The sequence below is a fragment of the Perissodus microlepis genome, chromosome 23 (genome assembly GCF_051167445.1).
Source record: "Perissodus microlepis isolate ML-2025 ecotype Zambia chromosome 23, ASM5116744v1, whole genome shotgun sequence".
NCBI classification, from domain to species: Eukaryota; Metazoa; Chordata; class Actinopteri; order Cichliformes; family Cichlidae; genus Perissodus; species Perissodus microlepis.
Window position 1 is genome coordinate 23,801,687 of NC_140482.1, and position 16,064 is coordinate 23,817,750.

Sequence of the window (16,064 nt, forward strand, 5' to 3'; positions counted from 1 at the left end):
CTTGTTTCGGACTTTACGTTTCCCAATTTTGCTTTAAGTTATAAAGTTATTTTGTTATTTACATATGGCCTAATAATGATCCTTATTGCTGTTTTAGAGAGGAGCGGTGCTTCAAAGGATAGTTGCAGATTTCTGTCAGAATCTGCAACTATCTATGTACTATGTACTTATACAGTACAAATAAAATGTTCACGTTTCTCCAACGTTGTCTTCCCAACAGTTTCACTAACATCTACACGGGATGACCAGGAAGCGTTCATGATGTCTTCTCCGGCGCTGATAATTGGCGTCTGTCTTGTGTCAGTGACATAAAAGACGGATTTAATGCGACATGACCATTCAAACAGCAGTCGCTTTCTAAAACATCAGATATGTATCGGATTCAGTACCACATACGAAAGTGACCCAGATCGGATTTGAAAATATCAGATTTGTGCTGTTCAACCTAAACATGATCGGATATGGGTCGCATAGGGTCAGAAAAGTCGGATTTGATGCGCTTTCGCCTGCAGTGTGAACGTAGCCTTAGAGATGCGATCTCTCCCAGCAAGCAGGCCAACATTGTGAGCTTTTCTCAGATCATAATTCTTACAAATGCTCTTTTTGCCTATTTTTGAGACAATAGGAAGGAAGAATACAGTAATGCCTACATTCTTTCTTTATCACGTCACATTTAAACCAAAACCAAAATAAAGAACTTAAGATATAAAATGATGGAGGTCATTTCCAGTTTTGTCCATTTGTTCCCGAATTAGATTTTTTTCGGATTTCAGTTATTGATTAGAGACCAAGAAGGTCTGTAATGATGACCAAGGTCTAAAATTCTTCTAGCCTTGTTAGCCACCTTCTACGTACAAATAAAGAGCAATGATTGTCCGGTGCTGGCTTTTACCAACTGTTTAAATTTCATGTCTTGATCTTCCTCTGCAAACACAGTTTAAATAGATAAACTTCCTCATTGACCTTTAAAATAAAGGTTGTTTATCCAGAATTCTTACTTTTTAGGAACCCTTTTAATAATCTTTTTGTTTGTTATAACATATCAAACAATTAAACCGAAGTTCTTTTTTTTCCCCAAAAAGGGTATATTGTCTTTAATAGAATGAACTTGTCTCCTTCAGACCCGGACTGGGCAAGTCTGAATCTTGGGGCCCTGATCTGCATTGAGTGCTCGGGAATCCACAGGAACCTGGGCACTCACCTGTCCAGGGTTCGCTCTCTAGACCTGGATGAGTGGCCGCTGGAGCTCATCAAGGTGATGTCAGCCATTGGCAACGAGCTGGCCAACAGCGTGTGGGAGGCCAACGCTCAGGGACGCCTTAAACCTGGACCGGACGCCAGCAGGTAGGAAATGTAGAAAACATCTAAGGAAAAGAGTTTGGCTCCACTGGGAGGTTAGAATTGGAAGTGTAGTCTGAAGAAATGACGAGATTCTAAAGATGGGTGTGGTTGTTTCTGGTGCAGCAGGAAGTGACAGGATTACATCGAAGCTACAGGGAATAATTTCTCATAATCTCTCATCTCTCAGGTCAGGGCAGCAGTCCTGACGTTGCTTATTGGTTGGAAGTGCTACTGTTTTTAAATAAATAGTGAATAGACGAGGACCCAGACATGAGCCTTGTGAAACGCCATTTCTAAAACTGTCTCCAAGAGAGAAGACATTCAGCAAAAACTTTACTTCCTATAAAGTGAGTCACTGTTGTGTTAGATCTTAGATCTCGTTTTTTGTATATTGAAAGTTGGATATCAGTGCAGTGCTGCCAGCTGCAGGCAGGGAGCAGTGTTTCAGTGTGTGGCTCAGCAGGGTTCACACTGAGTGTGTTGATATTGACAGAAATGTCACACAATAAAAAGCCCACCTCTGTGTGTGCACTGTCTTGTAGACTACAGGGGATAGTAACAAATCGGTGAACTTCAGCGTGACGTTGGTGTTGATCAGCATGTACCTGCATGTTTGTTTGTGTGTGTGTGCGTGCATGCTGTGTAATTATCGGATGCTGCAGCCCTGGGAAGCCAGCAGCCATCATAACAAATTAGAGCTGACTGCCATCCGCATGAAGATCGACTTCCCCGTCCTCCCCCCCTCCACTCGCCCCCCTGACGCTCATTAGTCAACAGAAGCACTTTATAATTACTCCCCTCCAACACACACTGATGCACACTCACTTATACATACACAAACATTTTTACCCTACATGCACCGAGACAAAACAAATACATGTAAACAAATGAATATTACAAGCGGTGTTCCTTTAGTGAGTCCAGCTATCTGAAATATCTTCAACATGCCAACTCAAGCAGCACAACAACTGTATGAAAACTGTACACACAGCTATACTTTCTGCTGTGCTTTTTTGAGATTTAGTGCTTGTGTCACTTATTACTCGTCCTCTTAACAAAGGTTTAAATGTGTCAGACTTAATTGTATTAATTTCAGAGAAAATATAAATTCCTGATCGTGGACCCATCATCCTAATCAATTAAACATAAGTTGAGCTGAAACTGCAATGCAATCACAGTAACAAAATTTACAAAGTCCATATTTTCAGCTAACAGAGAAACTTGAAGGATTTTATTCTTGATTACATTTATGCTTAACTAGTTTATGGTTTGGGGTTTTTTCTGCTAAAAACAAAAGCAGACAAAAATATTCATGCAAGATCTTCACAGCCTAGTAATAAGACTTGAATCTCAGGTTAGTGTGCATGAGAAATAAAATTTTCAGTATAAAAACGTACTTACAATAATTTTTAAATAACTACATTAAAGCCAAATTAATATCAGTAAGAATTAAAGTGATGCGAGTGAATACAGCACTTAAAAATATGTATACAATAAATCAAAATCCAGGTTAAAGTTGGACATAAAAACACAAGGAGATGCCTACAGTCGATATATTTGAGTTCAGCTTTACGACTGTATCCGCTTAGCTGAATACACACAACACAAAAACACACACACTCACTCACACTGAGCGATCCTTGGATATCGACGTGCCATTAGCCCTCCTCCATCAGGGCACTAATGCTTTTATTGTTGCTCATGTTCCTATTTATTTATGAATCTGAAGCATGTTTCCCCCTGAAGAGATTAGAGGAGGAGGTCAATATTATCTCAATTATCCCGCGACGCTCCACTGCAGCTCCATCTCTCTCCTCCCCTCTCTCCCCCATCGCTGTCCTGTCGATAGTATTTATCAGTCCATTCCTTAAGTGGCTCGGTGTTTGTCGTTTCCCCTCCATAAATCCTGGTTTTCTTTCTATCTTTACCCCTCCTTCTCTGATTTTTCCATCGTTTCTCCACCTCTGACTGCTATTTTTTACCCCGTGACTTCTACACCTTCTGTGACTGGCTTTTTTTAGTCCTGCATTTCACCTCTAAGATTACACAAAGGCTATTTTAACCCTCCTGATGTTAAAGCTGGAAACCTGTTTTGTTCTGGGCACTCAAAAATTACTCAAGATTTAATTATTAACCCTCTAGTAAGACATTCACCTAATAATTGTTTATTTTCCTATTGTATTGTACTATTAGTCTGAACAAAATAAGCAAATGAAAATACACTTTTTCTAAATTATAAGTCGTGGTGTTGTGTGAAATTTTTACACTGATAGTGGCTACTATAAGGTTGTTTAACAGCATCTGTGTTTCTAAATCCACACCTGAATTTTTCTTAAATTTTCTCACAGGTTTCTTTAAACTTATGTATATAACAGGATGTAGTGCTAAAATGCTGCCTTTGTCCCTCATCATAGTGGTATTTATCCATGGAGGGGTCTCTCACACGTTCTCTGAGACACAGTGGGAGGAAGGCGTGGAGCTTTTATGACAGCTTTATGGAGTGCCAGTGACGGTCTATGAAATGATATGTAGAAGCTGTGTCACCGAGGTTGCATTCACTCAACACCTACTGCTCCTCTGAAATTACAAACCATCGCTGGGGTTACAGGCATGTAACTTCTGATAAATACAAACCAATACAGTCACACTAAAAACACAAAACTTGTGTGGAGGGGGTTAAAAAAAAACATCATATGCTATGCTAACCATCAACGATATTTTCTTAGCCTGTAAGAGAGTATCAGCTGCATATAAACATAGTAGAAATTGATAATTACCTTGATTTGTCAAAGGGTGGTCTTGCTGGAACCACTTAACATTATGTGTTATTCCTCTGGGCACCCATTTAGGTAAAAAATTTTAACTGTTAGATTTAAATAGAAGCCCACAATAACATGGGGGAGAAGCTATTGAGAACTGCTACATATTTGCCTTCTCAGATCACACGATTCTGGCACAACTTCACTTCATGGAGAAGAGCAAACATGTAAAAATCCTGAAATTCTAACATTTGTGCTATGAAGAACAACTTCATTGCTTGACCAACATGTCCTGGCCTGTAGCCTTCGAAGGAAGAGTCGATCAGATTAATGAAATGTTGTAGTTAAACTGTGTAACTTCAGAAAATAGTGTAAATGTGGCCAGATTTGAGTTACACTCAAAAGTAAATAAACCTAAAATCGACATGAAGATGAGGAGTTGTGGAGCCCCACTCTGCTGTTGACATATTTACCATTTTTGGTATGGAAATGCATTTACTTAAATCATTTAGTGGCTTAACGTCCTCTTGCATTGTGCACTAAATTACTGCAAATATGTGAAAACATCATCCAAATCATAAATCTCTCCACATTCAACAAGAACTGTGACTAAAACCTGTGTAAAAGAAGAGGAATTGGTTGAGGAATGAGACAAGGCCGGCAGAGGCTTTGTCCAGGCAGCAGGAGGGATGGGAGGGAGAGTAAGGGAAGAGGAGGTTGGGAGGGGTGGCTGATAGATGGAAAAATGCCCTCCCCTCGTGGTCTCTCAAGTGAGTAATAGAGGCCGAAATTTCATTTTGCAAGTGGCTGATTTAATGATCCAAAGGGTAATTAATGGCCTGATTATCTTAATGTTAAATATGGCCAGCAGCAATTACGCTGACCTCCTGTCTGTCAAGGTCTGGCCCCCCACTCTCGCCTCCCAATTAGGTCCTGTTTGGAGGTTTGGTGGGGGGGTGGAGAGAAGGAGGAAGAGTGAGAATTAGAGGAAAGGAAAGGAATGGACGGAAGAAAGAGGAAGCGTGTAGAATGGCAGAACAAGAGGGAGGTACAACGAAAGGTGAGGAGAAGATAGGTAGAAAACAAAGAGGAGGCAGAAATTTGGAGGGAAAAAAGAAGTGATGCTGGGAGGAGGTTGGATGGATGAGAAGAGGAGGCGCATTAGTATGACCGTCAGTATTAAACTCCTCCATTTTTTTTCTCTCCTCCCCTCCTCTGTCAACTCCCCCGGTGGACCGGAGGGAGGAATTATGTTCGGAGAGATCGCGCCTCACCTCCGTGGCGTCGCCCCCCCATCCAATGAGATATGTGACAGGGCCGAGCCCCGCCATCTCCAGCTGTTGTCATCATCTCTTTATCTTCCCCGGTTCGTCCTCCTCCCCGCGCGTCTGCCCACAGCGACGGCTGGTCCAGGTCTCATTAACATCAGCGAGTCGCGGTGAGGATGAGGAGCGAGTACTGTCGCTGCTAATCGTTTTAGGGCTGGAGCTCATCGCGCCGAATGCAAGGTCTTGCCACGCCTGCTCAGCGCTGCAATGCTTCACAGTGAGGGGAGATACTTGTTGACGTGCGTCGCTCGCAGTGGCAAAGAAGGGAACAGGGCAGGGTGGGTACAGTGTGGATGAACACCAACTGTGCCAGCTCTGCTGCGCCAGAGGGATCCTGTTAGAAGTATTTATTTTCTTGCTGCTCACAAACCACAAAAAGGCTCCGTTGTCCTCTAAACGTTCCCATTAACCTCTGGCTGCCCCGCGGTCAGCCGTCATCACCTCAGCTGGCGTGGTCGCCCGGTGCCACAGCCCAGCTGAGGCCACCGCTGAAGGGGCTGCTAAGTTTGGGCTCTCTGCCCATCCCGGAGCACCCACAGGGGCCTCGCAGGCTCCGTCGACACTGCTGCCGCAACACCCCGAGTCTCCGGTTCTCGGCGCCGCGGCTCATTGTTTTAATTACGTGTCAAGTGGCGCATCAACACCAGCACCTTAGGCCTGCTCGGGCTCAGCGTGTTAGCAGGCCTGAGCAGACAGCAAGTGACAGCACCGCTAATCCAAGCTCCTGGCCACTGGACTGGGAAGGTGATTGCTGGCAACATGGTTGGCGGCTCCCTCCCTCCCCCTCCACCGTTACTTCTCTCACGCCAACTGCTGACCTTTGGTAGTCTGTCGCAGAGGGTCAGCGTCTTCCCCTGTTCATGTACACACACACACATCTGAGTATGCTCACAGCCTGTGTTCATTGTTTCACTGAGATCTTCTGCTGAGATGGAGATGATAAACCAAACGCTGTCCAGTGCTTCCAGTCAGTTACCTGCAGCCATACTACCAGCAGTATATCCGCCTCTGAATCATGAATCATGGTGATATCAAGGATTCAAACAGGTTTATTATTACTATCAATTCACTGCTCGTTAACAGATTTTAAAAAAGAGTTTACGTCCTGCTGAAAGCCGTCACATCAGTTTTCAGTGTGAACAACAGGGGGAGGCAGAGGTATGTAGATGCTGGGGAGCCACACCTTAATTAGACAGTAGAAAAATGAGCATGAATGAGGTCGGCAAAAGGATGAACTCGCAGGGCCATGCATCGCGGTGCCGCCACGCACTTAACATCGGGGCCCGCATGACAAATGCGTGGCCAGTAATAATTCAGCAGCAGGTCTGTCGGCGCTGGGAGCCAGGAGAGGGGAAAGAAAAAGGGCCCTTTATGGGAACAGATTAGTCTTGTTCCCCCCTAAGAAAAGGCCAGCGCTAACAGATTTAAAATTAGACCGGGGGCTTTTAATCTGGACCGGGGTGCAGGTGCGGCGGGCGGCCCGACAAGGCAGCAGGATTGGGCTCAGGGGACCAGATGGGGCGACCAGGAGGAATGGGGCAGCCACATCACAACATAATTGCCCCCCAGGGTCAGAGCCAGTGGTGGGAAGGAGGGGACAGCCCTGCTTCATATCCCATAAAACCCAAACTGATATCCTCCACTCACACACACACCTCCCCCTCTCTACTGTGTGATCATAACACAGATTGGACTGGTGTGATTTGAGATGGACACATGCAGATCAGATGGTGATACAGGACGATTCGAAGTTATTAATTACAGCCAGTCACTGATGGAGGTCCTTAGCCTCCCTCGGGTCTCAGAGGTGTTTGCGGCCACCTCATTTTAATTCATGTTGGCGGTTCATGCATAAAAACACAAAAGATTATCAAATATTTCTATTATTCATCAGCTCTTTTTAAGGAATAGGGGCAGTTTGAAATTTTTGTTAATTTGCTGTATGTTAGCCTCATTTTGCTACAGAAACTGCTGACTGACTGACTGAGTGCTGTTGAGCTTAGGGGCTCCAAACAGGGCCGAGTACAGCCTGCTCTGTTAGAGTGGACTTTTGGCCAAAGTATATGAGACTTCAGTTGAAATGTAGCATCGATTTTCTGAACCAAACCCAATCCAAACCCTAAACATTTGCCCATAGTTCAAATTTTCTATCATATTTAATTAGTTTACTGCAGTTTTTTGTTACTGTGTTCAGGTATGAATACCTGGAGAGAGGTAGTTTACTTGTCTACCCTTCGTAAGTAATAGGATGAACTGATGGGCTGCACAAAGATCACCTATAAGATAAATAGGAGTACTTTGAACCCTAAATCAAAACTACTTTAGTCTAAGAGCTGTGAATGAGCAGAATAGGTCCAGACACCAAAGGCAGTGGAGTAAATGTGTTTAAAGAATGAGGCATCACACCTCCAACCCTGCATTTAGTGAACACCCGGCTTTGCCACCTGAACTACAGCCGCCCTATTTAACATGCATGTGGGCAGAAGTGTCAGGCCTGAAATAGATGTCACCGTGTCTCCCATGAGGCCGGACTCACTCTCTATCCGTATGCATGCGTGGGATTATCTGCATACATGTGTGCTCGTGTATCCATGTGTGCAGATCGAGCCGGGCTCTGTTTCATCTGCGGCGGATAACTAGCTGATCCCGCCTGCCATCATCTCTCTGTTATTATCCGCAGCCCCTGCAGATCCGAGGCGGCCCCATGGCCTGCATTTTAAACAGCACACACACACCCGCGCGCGCACACACACACACACACACACACACTCACAGAGAGGAAGCAGGAGAGCCTCCTGACAGGCAGGGCCAGTGCAAACGTTGAAAAATAATTGGCCCCTACATTCTAATTCATCTGTAAAAGGGAGGCCTTGATTAAATTAGTCCTAATAGACATTATTTTGTACATGACTGCCCCGCCGCTGTTCGTAACCGCGTCCCCCGACTCGCCTAACAAGCCCTCCAATTTACTATTGACATTAAGCCTGCTGACACGAGCCAATCACCGGACCATTCATCGTTTGTCATCGCGGCGAAGTTATGCTAATGCGGGCTAAAAGCACAAACTAAATGCACATTCTTTATGCCTGAGTCATCAGATTAACCTCGCTGTCCTCTGCCCCCCCTCCCCTGCCTTATTTTAATAATGAAGAAATAAATAATGCTCTCCACATGCGTGACTCGGTCCGTCCTCTCAGCTCGCCGGATTCTCTGGGCTCCTGCTCGCCGTAAGCCAGCGGGGGCTGGCTCCTGGAGCAGAAATGAATCTGTGCGCCGTCGGTACGAGTCCCCCTTCCTCTCCGCTCCCCCTCCTCCCTTTGGCTAATTGGCTCAGTCGGCAAATTGCTCATACAATAAAGAAAAGGGAGAAAGGGGGTGGAAAAACTCGAGGACAGAGTTCTCCTCGCGTCGGCCGGTAATGTGTTTGGATTGAATGGGTTCACTGCGAGCTGCGGCCGGCTGGTAAACATTTCAAACACTGAGCCATGACGATACACTTAAGAAAAATTGTCCTCTTTTATTTGTGATTTGTGCTAATTCACACATTGTGTTCACATCTTTTAGAAGGAAGTGATTTGTTTGTGGTTTTCACTCATGCATTTAGTGAACGCGTTTTATGCCTCAGAAATGAAAGCAAAGCACAGAAAAGAGGACTTTGTTCGGGTGAGGAAAAGGGTTGGATGTTTGTCCAAGAAGTTAAATTCTCAGGGTATTTTTAAAGAGTTTGGATTTCATAAATATCTATTAAAATACAACAGACTTGTTCAATAATAGAATGGTAGGACTTGTTTCCATCAGTATTCCCACCAACAGAACATTGAAAAGACAAATGACCAACCGTATTCCTTAGATATTAAAATCTGAGGAATATAAATTGGACACAGTTACTGTGACATCACCCACTGCAGTGGTCCCCAACCATTTTTGCGCCACGGACCGGTTTAATGTCAGACAATATTTTTATGAACTGGCTTTTAAGGTGTCTCGGATAAATACAACAAAATAAAACGATACCACAGTTTTTGTCTTGGTCATATTTTGTAAATATAAGAATAAACGCGAATTCACTGTGTAATTGTGTATTATAAAAAAGTGTATTAGCAGCGTCCTCCTGAAATGCACCAACAACATTGAGAGTAACATCCTCCTCTCTGCCCCTTAATGCTCTCTGGTAGCTATGGTAACGCCTAAATATTTATTTCAAAATAACACACACAACTACAACACGGGAAAAGACCCAGGGAAACCGAGTTAACGATAAAAACCCTGAACACCATCAATTTCATCCCGAGCCTAAAATCTCGCGGCTGGGTACCAAACCGGTCCGTGGCCCGGGGGTTGGGGACCGCTGACCTACTGGTTTAAAGAGTCCTGTTTTAAAGCCTTCATCACACCTCCTTCCCTGAGACCAATTAGTAGCCGTATTTTAAAGGCTGGGCGGTGCGCTAAGTTTCTAAGTCCTAAGATTTCAGTCACCACATTGGATCACATACTTGTTGGGACAGTCTTTCAGTACAATTAACAGCACAGCAAGCCTTATTATTCATCAGATAACTACATTAAAAATGTCCATAGACAGATAGACATAAACTATCACTATATGCTGATGATGAGATTATACTTTTGATTTACTGATTCCAAAATCAGTGTGTGTGTGTGTGTGTTGGGGGGGGGGGGTGTAGCAGGCTTTTTTGGACATTTTAACATGAGTCTATGAGGATGGACTCACTTTTGGAGCCTGCCTCTAGTGGCCATTAGAGACACTACATGTTTTGATAGTCACTTATCAATTACGTATTTTACGAAGCTGTAGCATCAGTTTTGATTATCTGTAAACTTAATATATTTTTTCATTTGCTGATCAGATTAACAGGACACTTAAAACATTATTTAAAGCACAAGTTGGTGTTACCTTATGAAAGAAGTTAAAATTAAGCTTTGCCTGACACATACAAACAGACCCATATCAGATGATTTCAGATACATCACTGACCTCAGAAATGTTGCTTCAGCTGAGCTGTTGCACCGTTTAAATGTCTATTAATGTTTAATATATGTATTTTTAGATCAGGCTATTGTTTTTATTTTGTACATAATGGTAATATTTGCAGTAAAACCCCTGTTTTAATCATTAGCTGCCTTTTTTCCCCCTCTGCTGCCTCCTGTGCTACAATAAAATCTCACCTTGATGTGTTTTAAATCGAGCTACTGATTAATCTGGCTCTTGGCTTTGTCCTGTCCAAACCCTGTTACTGCGTTAACCCCCCCCCCCCCCCCCCCTCCCCCCCTTTTGTGGTCAGACAGATCCACTCATCTGCATCCAGCTAATCTAGTAGCAAATGTTAATGGCTTTCCCGGCCACGAGGCCCAAGCCTTCAGGGTCACCACTGTCTTTGCTGAGGCCACTTCCTCTTTTGGACCGGTGACAGGAGGCCCTGAAATTCCCACAGAGGAAGCCTTTTTCAGTTTGATGTAGACAGTAAGTCAGGTTATTCCTAACAGGAGCAGTCAACATTGAATAGAGCATCCATGTGGTTACATACTGTCGTCGTGTTATAATTGTAACCTGTTTAACCCTGTTAGGGCAAAGTCAGTAATAAAAAGTGACCCTATTCTTAGTGGGGGGGTTTGTTTTGGGGGGAGGGGTTTAGTTTGTTTTTGTGGTATCCTGATTGCTGAGAACTGTTTTAAAAGCCGATAGGAGTATGTATACCTGTTAATATGACAGTGTGCAGGCTTGTTACATCTTGATCAAAGAACCATTTATCCAAATTTTATTTATTTATGAAAGAATCAAGAGGTTTAATCTTTGTTTGCAGACTTTTGATTCAGATAAAACATGTAGGCTCTTTAATTGTCAAAAATACTGAATATAAATGTATGGACAAATTCAAGGCATCTTCACATGTGATTCATGGCCATATCATCGTGATCTCGTCAGATCTTAGATGTCTCTAAACCAAATGGGCCAGACTTCAGTGCCAAAAAGGTGCTGTTATAACCCAGATATCGATTTTTTTTCTGGAAATTGCATTTTAAAAATTGTGAGAAGTCTAATATTTGAGGACAAGACAATTACCCTTTCACAGCTTTGAATATGCTATTAAAGGGTAAGGAGTGTCTTCTCCTTGGATTAAAGGTATCTTTGGGAAACTTTCCCAATAGGACGAGTGTTTTCTTGAGAATAAGGAAATGAAGGTCGTGTCAAAGTTTTGTACATGGTTCAGAAACGAGTTAACATTCCTGATTTGTTCAACAGCTACAAATTAAGCAGAACTTTATTCTTGTTAAGTCCTCCTGTTTCTGATTTATGATCTACCTCCAAGATGGTGTTGGACCGATTTGTTTCCATTGTCCAGTTGTGGTCATGACGAGCTAACGTTGATGCATTCTTGGACTACTATTATTGCAATATGCAGTGGATTATCTGTTTCTTTTACACTAGAGAAGATGCCCCTGATATTTTTACCTTCCTGCTGTCTCTCTCTCCTTGGGTCTCTTCCTTTATATCTGTGGTTACTTCTCCTTTTCCACCTCTTTTTATGAAAACTCCCCCTTTCCTCCCCCCTTCAGTATCTGTGCAGCATCACTGGAGCATTGCGTTTCACCCCAGAGATCAGCTTCCCATCGGTTTGCTCCATTTCTCCTCCACCTCTTCTCCCACTCTTTCTCTCCTCATTTGCATCATCTCTGTCTCTCCTGTCCGAATTAACCCCTCCATATCTGTCTAATACAGTCTCATGGCTGACTTCAGCCCAATTCAACCCTCCCTCCCCGCACAGAGACCTTTCTCACCCCACCACCCTCCCTTTAATTATCTGTGCCTATCCAAGGGCAGCTAACGACCAGCTAGAAAGGCTAATTGATTTCAGCCTCTTCTCTTCTTCTTTCGTCTCATCTTCTCTTTTCTGCTGTAAGATAAAACAAAGCACGCATGTTTTCTGCATGGATTTAAAGCAGAATTAGTGGCTCATTTTGCTCCTCACCTTGTTAGAAGCCCCTCCATTTGACGGTGATTTATCTTAAATGCACATTAAGTCAGGCAGCTAGCTGATGCTCTTATCCACGCTCTATCTATCTATCTATTAATCTATTAATTAGAGGGCTAATTAGGCTAGAAGAGAAGCCACTGACACCATGTCACTCTTAACCCCCGAATCCTACCGCTCATTACCACACACACACACACACACACACACACACACTCTGTAATTAATGACGGGCTTTAACAGCAGTGTGGTGGCTCATACATCTCAGCTTCTCTCTGCAGGCTGAGCTGAGCTGGAGAATCCTCTTTTTATCTGCATTTAACTTTTCTTTATTTTTACTTCATGGACGAAAAACTCAGACAGGACATTACCAAATCTGTTAGATATATGTTTAACCCCCTAAGCCCTACTGGGTTGGACTCTTTGTGCTTTACAGCAATGTAGAGATTCACAAAGATGCTGGAAACACAGGTTTTGGTCCACATTGACATGCTAGCGTAACACAGCTGCTGCTGATCGGCTGCACATCCATGATGAGAATCCTCCGGTCCACCACATCCTAAATGGTTAGCTAGTGTTTTTCCAATCTTTTTTTTAAATTTTAGTCTCAATCTTTTTGTTTAGCTGACAAAGGTGGCACCCAGGTGTGGTCTTCTACTTCTGTACTCCACCTACTCCAGGGTGTGACATGCTCTGCTTTCAGAGATGCGCTCGGTGGTTATTTGAGTTACTCAAAGTTTGAGTTATTCTCAGACTTCTCTCAGAGAAACGCTGCTCACTGGGTATTTTCTCGTTTTCAGAGCATTCTCTGTTAACCCTAGAAGTGGTTGTGTGATAAAATCCTGGTAGTTCAGCAGTTTATTAAATGTTTGGACCAACAACCAGTTGGAACCAGGTGTGTTCAAGGTGGAAATAACATCTCTTTCTCATTCTGATGCCCCGTTTGAACATCATGTCCCCTCGACCATATCTACCTGAATACATTGAGTTGCTCCCGTGTGATTGTCTGATTTAGATATTTGCTTTAAAAGCAACTGATGAACAGGTGTATCGAACCAAGTGGCTGGTGAGTGAGTCCTGAAACACTGAGTGGCATATTTTAGTCACCTGGCATCCAGACAGTGTATTTGCAGAGGAGAGGCCTCAGTGAAGCCAAAACAATAGAACAGAAAGAAAAGATAGCAAACAGCGACAGTTTAGCCCTCACTGTGTTTGTGGTGATTTTCTTGCTGGTAGAATTTGAGACAGATTAGAAAGGGAGTATTGACTTTGAGTATCAAAGTTTTTTGTTGTTGTTGTTTGTTTGTTTTTTAAGTTGAAATGGCCTCACTTCTGGTTTTGTGAGGTTCTAAATAAAATTAGTCATCAGATTAATTTTCCACTTGTTCTACCTGACAAATATAAATATAAAAAAGGATAAGATACATTTTATTTATCCTAAGACTTGAGAAATTATTGTTGAGTTAATAAGTAGAAGTCTTTGCTCTTGCTTCCATCAAACTGTATTCAAAGTGTTCATTTCTGCTGTTGAGGATCCATCGGGCTCTTTCTGGTGTCAGGTCTCTTCAGGTTTTGTTTGGTGGTAATTATGGTAATTAGCCTGGTGTGATTATCGGGGTGTGTGTGCTGGTATTCAGCTCTCTGTCAATGCTGTGTTGTGGGGTCGTGGGCAGATGACCCTCTTAAACACACACACACACAGAGCGGTGGGGGAGCAGCTGGTGGGACGTCCAACAGTGGTCGGTCACTCGGCCGGGCCTCTGGCTTTAGCCGGGCAGGAAACTCGGTGTGTATGTAAACACAGCGGGACAAAGCGGCCGCTCAGGGGTAACATTGACACACACACTGGATACACGCACACACACAATGAGAGGTCTCCAGAGCTCAAACAACAGACAGGAAATCGGAGAAGCACAGTGGGCCCAGTGTGGCGCCCTGAGTGACCCCCAAACAAAATCACACTATGCCCCACTGTCTCCAACAGAGACCGAGACCCAACACCACAACACAGCCGCTGATGGAGCTGTCAATCAACAGGTCCACTCAGCTAATGTTTCAACGGGGTGCAGCGGCTACACTAAGACACAAAGCCTCTTGAAAAGTTTATTATCATCCGTATAACTTCAGATTTTCAGTTTCCATCAAGAAAGTGGACTCTGCTGTTTTATTCTTCTGTTTTTCACTGCTAGCATCAAGACAATCCAAAACACTAACTTAAAGGGTTTTATTTAAATGATGTAATTGTGATTGTCATGTTTAGCCAAAGGGATTCTTTCATTTTTATCCTCTATCAGAACAAACCGGAGTATGACCAATATCTAACTATGGTTAACGTCAGCAGAACATTGGATTTATAAAGTTTGTTTGGATTTTGGAATTAAAACTGATGCCAAATACTCAGGAAGATAACATTACACACTTCCTGCTTGATGTTTGATTTGGAGAAGGTGGTATGAACAAAAAGACAGCAGGAGGTGACAGAGTTGAAGGTGCTAACATTGTTATTGTTAGTGACCAGGATGGACAGGGTTAGAAACGAGTACATCGGAGGGACAGCTCAGGTTAGAGAGGTGAGGCTGAAATGGTTTGTACATGTGCAGAGGAGGGAGGGTGGATAATTGAAACTGCCAGGCCAGAGGAAAACAGGAAGACCTCAGAGAAGATTCACAGATGTAGTTAAAGTGGGTGGTCACATTTCAATAGTAGTAGTAGGAAAAAAAGGTTTATTTTACTCCATAGTACTACCTAAAGTACAACTCAGTGCCTGTTTTTCTGCACTTTAAAACTGTGCTGACAGACAGAGCCTCTTCTATTCTGTGTGTGGCTTATTTAGCAAGTCACAAATGCACAACAATGGTCGTAAAGAATAAAACTTTTACATTTTTACTCCTGTTTACACTCACTGGATTGCAAATCAGGTCTGGTGTGACTTCTGCAACTTTCCAATTTGGAAATTCAACTTGATGGAGCGTTCTCACTGAAAATTCCAGCTTTCAAACTTGTATCTGGTGTTTGTAGCTTTGTACTGAAAATCTTAGTTGTGAGAAGATTTGAAAACCTCGTAAAAAAAAAAACAAACCTGCAGATTCTATTAGAACAGGACATCTGAGGTGAATAAAGTCTGGGATAAATTTAGATGCTACAGCTTTTATTAAGAACAAATTAGCAGACCAAACCACAGACCAGTGATGCCATGCCCAAAGCCATAATAAAAATTAAAGTAGCATTACAGCAATGAAACGGTGAAAACATGAACCACACAAAGGGACAGCCCACATGAAAAACGGCATAAACTGAAGGTCAGAGTCGTGTTCCTACTAATCGTCCGACATGAGCTCATTCAGGAGGAGCTCGAGTTTGTGTGAACGGAGCAGTGAGGACAGTAGAAACAGTAGATGCATGAAGGCTTGTTTCCTCTGGCTGGTGCAGTTTTTATCATTTAATTTAACTGACTGACACACACAAACACACATTATAACCCCTCTGGGCTCTGCTTGACATACTTGCAGTGTGTGTGTGTGTGTGTTTTCCTGTCACAAGCGATCTCACCGGGACTCATGTTTAATTATCTACCCAGCATGCCTTGGTGCAGGGGCACAGCTCCTTGTCTAATGGGATGTGAAAAGAGACACACACACACAGATTAA

General features: G+C 43.1%; 1 protein-coding gene across 6 annotated transcripts in view; it reads left to right on the forward strand.

Annotated features, from left to right (window-relative positions):
- agap1 (ArfGAP with GTPase domain, ankyrin repeat and PH domain 1) overlaps nucleotides 1-16,064 on the forward strand; it is a 178,730-nt gene that overhangs the window by 153,427 nt on the left and 9,239 nt on the right. For all 6 annotated transcript variants that reach the window (XM_084920941.1, XM_084920940.1, XM_084920942.1 and 3 more), the window contains one exon: nucleotides 1,122-1,344. In XM_084920941.1, coding sequence (XP_084777067.1) covers nucleotides 1,122-1,344 — 223 coding nt within the window. The remainder of the gene's footprint in view (nucleotides 1-1,121; nucleotides 1,345-16,064) is intronic.